Source organism: Tiliqua scincoides, chromosome 10 (genome assembly GCF_035046505.1).
Source record: "Tiliqua scincoides isolate rTilSci1 chromosome 10, rTilSci1.hap2, whole genome shotgun sequence".
Lineage (NCBI taxonomy): Eukaryota > Metazoa > Chordata > Lepidosauria > Squamata > Scincidae > Tiliqua > Tiliqua scincoides.
In genome coordinates, this window is record NC_089830.1 from 19,512,684 (window position 1) to 19,524,036 (window position 11,353).

An 11,353-nucleotide genomic window follows, 5' to 3' on the forward strand; every position below is an offset into this window, starting at 1 on the left:
GGCTGCTCAATTCTTGGTGCAAGGAACTCTGAGCATGCTCAGGGAGACCCTCTCCTTTGTGTGTTCCAGCACTCAAATGAAAATGAAGCAGCTGCTTGTGTTAAGACTTCATTGAAGGCAGAGCCACAGGGGGATATCACTTATTTATTTATTATATTTTTCAAATTTTTATGCCGCCCTTCCTCCAAAGAGCTCAGGGCGGTGTACGCAGCTGCTCCCTTTCTTTTGCCCTCACAACAACCCTGTGAGGTTGGTGAGGCGGAGAGAAAGTGACTGGCCCAAGGTCACCCAGGAAGCTTCATGGCTGAGGGGGGTTTTGAACCTGGATCTTCCAGGTCTACCTCCCTAATCACTACACCATCCTGGCTCACTTGGGGGGGGCAGTGGGCCCAGTGGGGCTGTAGCCACTGGAGATGGGTGGGTGGAGAGGTTGTGAGGCCTTGACCCTTGAGAGATATTCCAGGCTCCTCCTTGGATATTTGCTTTCATTTTTTAAACATGTGCCTTGTGAACAGAAGGCCTCCTTTCCAAGTTAGAATAAGAAGAAGACAAGATACAGAACCTTAGTAAACCCTATGTAGTTATGGGATAGTATTGCCTACTGGTTGGAGGTGTTGCTTATATAAACATTACAGTACGTAGGGTCTCTAAGTCAGTGATTTTCAATCTTTTTCATCTCATGGCACTAAAATTGTCAAGGCACACCATCGGGTTTTTGATAATTGCCAAGGCACACCATGCTACCAGTGGGGGGCTCACATCCCCATTGGCCCTACTAATAAACGTCCTTCTCCCAAATTCCTGTGGCACACCTGTGGACCACTCGCGGCACACCGATGTGCCACGGCACAGTGGTTGAAAATGGCTGCTCTAAGTCCTGATGCCTTTTAATCATACGTATTTCATTTCCTCCCTTCTGCAGGAAACGCCTTTAGTGAGGCCTTCAGCCACATCGCACTCTGCCTTTTCCAGGACATAGGCATGGCGTGGCTGGCCATTGTAATACTCCTTGTGTCTACTGGTGAGTGTGTTTGCAACAGACAAGGGTACACAGCTTTGATTAGATGTCAATGTCACTTTGATGTGAACACCTTGCTCTTTGCATTCTGATAGACCCAAACATAGTATTGCAGTGGTTCACACCCCTCCATTAGCCAAGTGGGAGGAGGTTCCAAGGGCTTAAACTGCTTCTCCATGACCCTCCCCAATGACACCCCTGCTCCTATCCTTTTTCGAGGTTCTCCAATCCCAGGCTTTCGATCATATACGTTGTCTGACGTGTCTTGTAGTGTGCGGCCAAGAAGAGGAGCGGATCATTGGAGGGTATCCTTGCCTCCCTCACTCTCAACCCTGGCAGGCTTATCTGAGAGGACAGTACATCTGTGGGGGGACTTTGATCCATCCATCCTGGGTGGTCACTGCCGCACACTGCTTTGGTGGGTGAGTCTGTGCTAAAATGTCATCTATGATGCTGCCTTCATTGCTTCCTCCAGCCCAGCTTTTCCTGCTTCCGCTGACAGCACGTCTCCCAGGGCTCAGGCAGAGGCCATGCATCTTTCCATGAGACTAACAGATAGACAGGCATCGCCATCTCGTGGAGAGACTTTGCACACCACTCTTTGCCAAGATCCCAGTGGTACCTGAAAAAACACACTATGCACTACTCGTGGTATTCCATGGAACTGACTCCCAGGAAAATACATATAGGATTATAACCTTAGGGCACAATTCCATCCAACTTTCCAGCCCTGATGCAGCCATGCCAATGGGGTGTGCCTTGCATCTGGTGGTGGTGGGGGCAGTCACAGAGGCCTCCTCAAGGTAATAATAATAATAACAGCAACAACAACAACAACAACAGGTATTTATATACCGCCTTTTCTTGGTCTTTATTCAAGATTTTATTCAAGGCGGTTTACATAGGCAGGGTTTATTTAAATCCCTTATTAAATAGGGATTTTTACAAATGAAAGAAGGTTCTTTCTTTTAAGAACCACTACATTCAGGTGTTTCATTCCGATCTGGCTTCACATTCTGGCCTCCATCCTCCCACGCTCAGAGCAGATGGAATAGCTCAGCTTCAGCTTGTCAGCTGCTCCAAGGTCGCACGGTGCCGGTGGCCTCGAACTGGCGACCTTGTGGATGTTATCTTCAGGCAGACGGAGGCTCTACCCTCTAGACCAGACCTCCTGCATTCGTTCCTATACCTCAGGGCTGCATCGTGGCTGGAAAGTCGGATAGGATTGGGCCCTTAGTCTTTCATAATTCGATGTAAAGCTTCAAAGAGCATCAGGGTTGGCCTGTATACTTTGTCAACCATACATTGAATTGCAGGGCTGGCTTTAAGCCAGTTGAACCAATTGCTCCCAGTTGGGCCATGTGCCGTAGGGGGGTCCTGTGCTAGGGTAATCTAGTCTTGTCAAATACATATTTTGTTTATAGGCTTACTTGTATGCAATTTTATATTAAAATGTGCTTAGATTCATTTGGCCCATTAACTCACGTGCGCTTTTTAAGCGCACATTTGGACTGCGCTTCCATTCCATCATAGAGATATTAACGCCAAAATAACCGAGAGATTTATTTCTATCTCTAAGATTCTACAGACCTTGGCTGTGAACCTGCCCCTCCCCCCAAATGTTTCCAGTTAGGCCCCACAAGTCCCAAGGCCGGCTCTGTAGAATTGTCACAAGAGTGTAGGGCCATTCACAGATTTGGCTGTATCCAGGTACAGAAGATCTTTATCCAAGTCTGCCTGTCTGTATGCAGGAATGCATTTCTGTGTGAATGGCTGTACCTGGGTTCATATTTACGCACCAATCATTCATATACTTGTATTTACACAGATTGTACCTGCATCAGTGGTGTAGCTAAAGAGGTGCAAAGCACTAAATTTTGCAGAGAGCCTCATCGCAGCATGCAAGGGATCCCCCCCACCCCTTCGGAGCCATTCCAGGGGGTGGGAGCAAAATGGAGGCGTTCGCCACTGTTTTGCTCCTGCCACCTGGAATGGCTTTGGAAGAGGAGGGGTCCCTTGGGTGGACAGGTCGATGAAAGTGTCGACCCAATGTGCGGCGGCAGTGAAGAAGGCCAATTCTATGCTTGGGATCATTAGAAAAGGTATTGAGAACAAAACGGCTAATATTATAATGCTGTTGTACAAATCGATGGTAAGGCCACACCTGGAGTATTGTGTCCAGTTCTGGTCGCCGCATCTCAAAGAAGACATAGTGAAAATGGAAAAGGTGCAAAAGAGAGCGACTAAGATGATTACTGGGCTGGGGCACCTTCCTTATGAAGAAAGGCTACGGCGTTTGGGCCTCTTCAGCCTAGAAAAGAGACGCCTGAGGGGGGACATGATTGAGACATACAAAATTATGCAGGGGATGGACAGAGTGGATAGGGAGATGCTCTTTAGACTCTCACATAACACCAGAACCAGGGGACAGCCACTAAAATTGAGTGTTGGGTGGGTTAGAACAGACAAAAGAAAATATTTCTTTACTCAGCTTGTGGTTGGTCTGTGGAACTCCTTGCCATAGGATGTGGTGATGGCGTCTGGCCTGGACGCCTTTAAAAGGGGATTGGACGAGTTTCTGGAGGAAAACTCCATTACAGGTTACAAGCCATGATGTGCATGTGCAACCTCCTGATTTTAGAAATGGGCTATGTTAGAATGCCAGCTGCAAGGGAGGGCACCAGGATGAGGTCTCTTGTTATCTGGTGTGCTCCCTGGGGCATTTGGTGGGCTGCTGTGAGATACAGGAAGCTGGACTAAATGGGCCTTTGGCCTGATCCAGTGGGGCTGTTCTTATGTTCTTATGGACATCAGGGTGAGACTTTCTACAAAATCTGGTGTTATGCACCCCCTCTAGCTATGCCACTGACCTGCATTTAATTAAATGCGTGTATTTCATCCAGTGAAACTGACTAAATCCACTTAGACCTGATTCATTCAATCAACCCAGCTGCAGATTAATGATGATTGTACACGGTGTACCCAGGTATAAATGTGAGCACAGCCATTAGGCTCTTTCTTTCTTTCTTTCTTTCTTTCTTTCGCTGTCCAGCCAAGTCTGTCAAAGTTAGACCTTTTTTAGACTAGGGTCCCTTACCACTCCATGGTTTCCCTCTCTCCTATCACCTAGCAACATCATTGTGCGCCTGGGGGAGCATGACCTGTCCACCTGGGAAGGAGGGCAGCAGTTACGGAACGTGGACAGGACCATCCGCCACCCTCAGTACGATGCCCGCACCTTCAACAATGACATCATGCTGCTGAGGCTCGATCGTCCCGTCCCTGTCAGCTGGAATATACGGCCTCTGAAATTACCTACAGACTGTACTAACCCGGGAACGACATGTCTTGTTTCCGGATGGGGCACTGTCACGACTCCCCAAGGTAGGAACACAGGGGAACTGAGGATTCTGCTTACGGTAGTGTAACCCCAGGGCCTCTGGGCATATGATTCAGCCATCTCGCTGGAGTTAAGTAGGTCTGGTAAGATCCTGGATGAGAGACCCCATGGGGGGCACCACTGACACAACCTTGAGTTCCCTGATGGAACAAAGTTGGGATATAAGTAGAGCAACATAAATTAGAAGTCACTACATTGTAGGTGAATGAATTTGGCTCAGTAGTGTACAGAGTGGGTGGCCAACATGGGCAGGTGATATGCTACGATACAAGGATATCTGCAAGAGGGAACTGAAGGCCTTAGGAGTGGACCTCAACAAGTGGGAAACCCTGGCCTCTGAGCGGCCCGCTTGGAGGCAGGCTGTGCAGCATGGCCTTTCCCAGTTTGAAGAGACACTTGGCCAACAGTCTGAGGTTAAGAGGCAAAGAAGGAAGGCCCACAGCCAGGGAGACAGACCAGGGACAGACTGCACTTGCTCCCAGTGTGGAAGGAATTGTCACTCCCAAATTGGCCTTTTCAGCCACACTAGACGCTGTTCCAGAACCACCTTTCAGAGCGCGATACCAGAGTCTTTCGAGACTGAAGGTTGCCAGCAACAACTGATGCCATGGGGGGTGATGGGCACTTCACCTAAGCTCCTACCAAGCAGAGACCAGGCAGTGTTGGCAGGAGATGGGCTCTCCTCTGGATAGTTCCGCCTTCCTGTTCAGGCTGCCTGCCTGTCACTTTGCTCTTATAGTGTCTTTAAAAGCAAGGAACATGCCTGATTGTTAAAGAAGAAAACAGAATGGGTATGGGGGAGGGGCGGCGTGGAGCATTGTACTCATAAGTTCCCCTTTTATCTGTGGTTTCCATATCTGTGGGGGGAGGGGGCGCCACAGGCTGGAATGGATCCTTCTGTGGATGCGGGAGGATTCCTGTATTACCGTATTCCAGTATCTTGATTGGGGGCGCTTTAGGGCAGAGACCTACATTCCCTTCTATTGCCAAGCCCCATGCATGTTGATTTGCTACAGAAATAATAATGATAACAACAAGCAATCATAATCTTTTTCCAGCAACTTTCCCACAAGTCCTGCAATGTGGGGATGTCCAGATTTTCTCCCCGCAGACCTGTACAGCCTCTTATCCTCGACTCTTCACCAACAACATGTTGTGTGCCGGGGTGCCAGAGGGCGGAGTGGACTCTTGCCAGGTAGGGTAGGTTAAAAAAAAACCCCAAAAAACAAAACCACGCACAACATTTGTATTAAAGTTTTCAAATGCAAAATGGTCCTATAAAACTATAGAGCTATCAAATGGTCAAATCAGAAATCCATCACACCTGGGCACTTCTTTGCACAACTCAGTTCAGTTTCAGTCCCTTATCTCTTGGCATGGCTTGTTTTCCTCTTCAGTTCTTCCTGCTGTCCTTTGTCTTGGTTTTTTTTTTTTTTCTTCTTTCAGACTTTTGAACCTTTCCATCTCTGTATCTTCTGCCTATATTTATATGTCCAGGGCCAGATAGATCAGGCCCAGGGCCCATCTAGGCCACCTTCCTGTATCTCACAGTGGTCCACCAGGTGTCTCCAGGAGCACATAAGAAGATACCTGTATCCACTTGCCACTCCCTTGCATCTGGCATTCAGAGAGAGGGTACCTCTAAAACCCAGGAGCTTGCATACAGTCATCATAGCTTGTAACCTGTGATGGACTTTCCTTCATAAACCTGTCCCCCTCTTAAAGCATAGAAAGATCACAACAGGATGCTCAGTTCAGTAGACCTTTATTGGCATAAAATACAGAGAAAGAACAAAACAAACACAACAGGATGCTTCCGAGCGGCCCGCTTGGAGGCAGGCTGTGCAGCATGGCCTTTCCCAGTTTGAAGAGACACTTGGCCAACAGACTGAGGCAAAGAAGCAAAGAAGGAAGGCCCATAGCCAGGGAGACAGACCAGGGACAGACTGCACTTGCTCCCAGTGTGGAAGGGATTGTCACTCTCAAATTAGCCTTTTCAGCCACACTAGACGCTGTTCCAGAACCACCATTCAGAGCGTGATACCAGAGTCTTTCGAGACTGAAGGTTGCCAACAACAGCTGCAATAGCATAGGCCAGGTGCTAGTGCAGCATCCTGTTGTGATCTTTCTATAGTCACAGGTGCCTAGGAACATTAACTATCGAGGAATATTCTCATTGTTTTATCGAATCTTTGACCACCCATTGAAGAATCTCAGTGTTCTATGAACATGTCTGAACGTCAAGAGATCCGCTTCACAATGATTTGCCCAGCTGCCTCCAACTTCAGAGACTGCAAATTTAACCAAGGAGCAAGCCATTTTTTGTTGTGGTGGTGCTCTATTTATGGGGTGCCCTACCTCAAGGCCAACTTGAGATTTCAGGGGGCTCTCAACAATTTGTCCTCTATAGCCCTCCCTTACTTAGGTGAGCCCCAAGAATTGCTCCATCACTGCTACACAAAAGCTCTGGACAGAGGTGGTCTCAGGGATCAGTGGTGGGTCCTTCAGGTGCCCAAGGGCAGTGGTGTATCTAAGGTATAGTAGGTGGGGCATGTTCCCTGGGTGCCACTTGAAGACATGGCCCCACCGAGCAGCTCTGAGAAGCCACTACTCCAAGTCACTGTGCACTGTTCTCATGTGTGCTCCTAAGAACAGGAAGCAGCGACTTGGAAAAACTCAGAGGGGTTGGATATATCACCCCAGCTTCTACTGTGAGTGTGCTCATGCTCCAGTCGCTTCCTGAGTCAGGAGGCAACTGCAGTGCATGAGCATTTACAGCAGTGGCTATGGCAATTTTCAATGGGCTCCTTCTCTTCATGTTTGCTGAACACAAAGAGAAGGCTACCATCTCCAGGAGAACCTGGAAGTGACATCATAAGAACATAAGAACAGCCCCGCTGGATCAGGCCATAGGCCCATCTAGTCCAGCTTCCTGTATCTCACAGTGGCCCACCAAATGCCCCAGGAAACACACCAGATAAGAAGAAACCTGCATCCTGGTGCCCTCCCTTGCATCTGGCATTCTGACTCAGCCCATTTCTAAAATCAGGAGGACATCATGATATCACAATGTTGCTGCCACAAGTGCTGCAGCCCCTGACTATGCCATAGTCCAAGGGCACTGCCCTCCTCTCGCCACACAAATCCATTGTCAAGGCACAAAGTTAATACTGTTCACTTCACCAGGACTTAAAATTTAAATTGTGGCGTCTACTGTCTTATCGTGTTATTGCTTTACTATCCTATTAAACTTCCTATTTTATTGGGCCCTGTTTGCTTCTCCACTGGCTCTCTGTTTCCGTCTTTTATCACTGTTATGATTCTTTGCTTATGGTTTTTGCAGTTTATAGTTTTATAGTTTATCCAGGCATTATACCTGTCAAAATGGATATATAGGAACCTGCCTTCATCTGAGTCAGAGCTCCTTGGTTCATCTAGCTCAATTGTGTCCACATTGACTCTCAAAATTTTTTTCTCTGCCATACCTGGAAATGCTGAGGATGGAACCACAGATATTCTGAGTGCGCATCATGTATTCTGCCACTGAGCTATGGCCCTTCTTCAAAAGTTTGTTATGTTTCAGTCAAGTGCAGCTGTTGCCGACGCTGCCATAACACTGCCCCAAAGGGGCAAGTGGATGTAATGCCATGTCAAGCACTCTGCTGTCTTCTTCAGGGTGACTCCGGGGGACCCCTTGTCTGCAATCAGCAGTTGACTGGAATTGTCTCCTGGGGCATGGAGAAATGTGCCCAGGCCAACCGACCTGGAGTTTACACCAAAGTATGTAACTATGTGAACTGGATCCAACAAACCATGTGGAGGAACTGGAACTGAGGCTATCAACAGAGCTCATCTTCTCCATGCTGAGGTCCCAGCAGTAAATAAATAATTTCCAAGTTTGTATGAGTCTTAATTTCCCTTTTGAGAAACCCTATAAAACAGGTGTGGGCAGAAAACAAGCTTGTTGGATCTATTTTTTTGTTTTGTTTTTACCAGAACTTCAGAACATGACATAAGAAGACCCTTGCTGGATCAGGTCAAAGGCCCATCTAGTCCAGCTTCCTGTATCTCACAGTGGCCCACCAAATGCCCCAGAGAGCACACAAGACAACAGACACAACCTGCATCCTGGTGCCCTCCCCTGCATCTGGCAATCAGAGGCAGCCTGCCTCTAAAACCAAGAGCTTGCACATACCTACTATGACTTTTAACCCGTAGCAGAACTTGTGCAAGTAGGGCCGGCTTATCCGTGAGTCCAACTGAGGCAGCCAAGTTGGGCAACGAATTGGCAGAGGGAACCCGCTGGTCTTCTCCATCCATCCACTGGTCTTCTGCCCATCTCTGCTGCCTGGGTTCCAACAGGTTGAAAAAAAACAGAGCAGGGGAAGAAGAGTGGAGAAGACAAATGCTGTGGGCTAGATGCTCCAGCCACTGATCGCTTCTCCCCCATACTTCGGTTCCATTCCCCCATGGAATATTTCCTCATTTTCACTTTTTTAAAAAGCTGGGCGTGATGCCACTTCTGGGGCATCATTTTGAGCTTGGCAGTAGGCTACACGATCATTAGCTATGCCACTGCCTGAGACATCACTTCGCAGAGCACCTCTCAGCTGCTGACCTGCAAAGTGACAACGGCACTGCTGAAGCGACACTGCTGAAAGGGCAGCCCGCATTTTCTTTGGGCATGCCCATATCTTGGAAATACGATCAAGATTTGCACGTCTCTTCTGTCATTTGCAGCGAATCAGTACCTAAATGATAAAAAAGTACTTATTTCTGGCCATCATCTGCTTGATGACATCACTTCCTGTCCTCAGGAGGCTCAATGAAAGCTCTTTGGCCCTCTGTATGAAACGGGTTTGACACCCCTGCCTTAGGATGAATCAAGCGTTTCACATTCCAATACCACACTACAGGTGAGCTGAGCTGTACCTGTCTTATCATGCCATGAGATGGGTATGCCGATGAACTTGTGCAACTGGAAAGGCTGTTTCTGCTGCTCCTCTACAAGCCTGCTTCTTTGTCCCAGCTTTGCCCCCACCTTCCTGCTCGACTCCCACCCCAGAGCACCGCTTGTGCCTGGCTTGCAACAGGAAAGACCAGTCAGCCAAGTGCTTTCCTTCCTTCCTCCCAGGCTTTCCCTGAACAGAAACGCCTTGTGCAAACAGAGTCGCACAATCCAGAGGTGTAGTTGTATTATTCCGTTGCAGGGAACCAAAAAGAAAAAAAAGAACCCATCAAGAAACATGTGGTGCTTTCACGATGGATCCTGCCATTCAAAAATTATACACTGTCCCCATTCAAATTGGTAGGCAATGAGGGCAAGCTCCATGTCAGGAAGAAAGTCCATTATCAGATCTCTTACTTGGTGTGTTCCCCCCCATTGAAATGCAACTGTGAGGTTCTACCAACTACCTCCTAGAAAGTGGGCGTGCTTAACTAGAGACTTTCAAAGACCTCTAGGAAGTCTTTGTATCAAAAGCTACCCCCTTGTTGACTGACAGCGTGCTGATTCCTCATCCATACCTGACATTCTAGCCTACCTTTCTCCTCTCCTCTACACTTACCTCTTTGGCTCCACTCCTGTCTTCATTTTTTCCCCCACCACCCATTCATGACCTGAGGTTACCGGCTCAGTTGGCCTCATAGATGGGCCAGCCCTAGCTTTAACAGTCCCCCCCCCCCCTTACACACACACACACTTTCCTCCATCAAAATTTCTTTGAGGCTGCCGTTTGTCCCATTGGGAAAACATCCAGGTGCCAGTATTTAAAGATGGTGGTATGATTTTTGTATTTCAGTGTTGTGGGAGATTCTGTGAACTTTCGGTTTCCAAAAATTCTTATTCCAGAAATTCCCTTAAATTTCCAGAGAGTTTGTCATTTTCACCCAATAACTGGAGACGGAAAGCTCCCGATGCAAAGGGTTCGGGCAGTCGCTGACATGCTCATTTCTTTCCGAGGGCATGCTCGGTCACAACTGCTTGGGATCATCTCCTGCCCTTTCTATGGGAGGCCACGGGTTGCTGCACAGTTTGCGAGAGGAGTGTAGAAGGGTGTGTGTAAGATAACCAAAGAGGGAGGGCAGTGGTTTCTTCTGCTCAAGAATAGCTACGCTGCAGCCTGAGATGCATGACCCTTGCTGTGTCATTTCGGTCATAAGGAGAAGTGACAAAGTGGAGGCCATAAGCACAGAGCAGCACATGTTGGGCTATAAATGGTTGTGGGATGGTGCACTGAAGTGAGAAGTTGACAAAGAAATGTGTCTAGTGGGGAGGGGGCATTTCTGACACCAAACCATGAGCAGGAGGGAATTGGGGGGGGGGATATTCACTTTAGACTTACTGGGAAGTCAATGTTCTGTAGTCGTTAGGGCAGCAATTTTGAGCCAGCATGCCACGGCACATTAGTGTGCCACAAAAGGTCCACATGTGCGCCATAGGAGTTTGGAGCACAGCAGCTGAATATTATTTTTTTGCCTTTTGGGCCATTCTGAAGTCTGCACAACTTCAGCACAGCTCTGGTTGCCTTTGAAGGGTTCAGGTTGGGCCAAGTCTGGCTCAATGCAGGTCTGGGGGACCCACCTTGAGCCAGGTCTTGGGATATAAAATCCACAGATAAACAGGCTCCACCTGTACACAAAGGACTGAAAAATCCCTCCCCAATCCTACTCAGAACCCACACCCTTGTGATTTCACACAGAGATAACTTAGCACCAGCTCTCTTCTGGATGTGTTCTCAAGGATACCGGTCAAGGGGCAGGCTGTAATCCTGCCATCTCTCATGGAAGAAATTCAGTACTGGAGTCTGGTGACTTTGCAAGACACCAGAAGCCCCACCTCAACACCAAATGCCCTTCCTCACTTGCCCCTTCAGCAACCATGGCCCTTATTTCCAAATATTTTCCCCTCGGCCATGAGGGCTAGAAACTTGGGT

The 11,353-nt window shown here is 48.1% G+C and overlaps 1 protein-coding gene across 1 annotated transcript; it reads left to right on the top strand.

Annotated features, from left to right (window-relative positions):
• Positions 1-4,218: 4,218 nt before the first annotated feature.
• On the top strand, positions 4,219-8,252 carry LOC136661523 (kallikrein-11-like). Its single transcript, XM_066638808.1, has 3 exons — positions 4,219-4,437; positions 5,530-5,613; positions 8,094-8,252. Exons 1-3 carry the CDS (start codon positions 4,273-4,275, stop codon positions 8,250-8,252), a joined length of 408 nt encoding a protein of 135 aa, XP_066494905.1. The 5' UTR covers positions 4,219-4,272.
• The last annotated feature ends 3,101 nt before the right edge of the window (positions 8,253-11,353 follow it).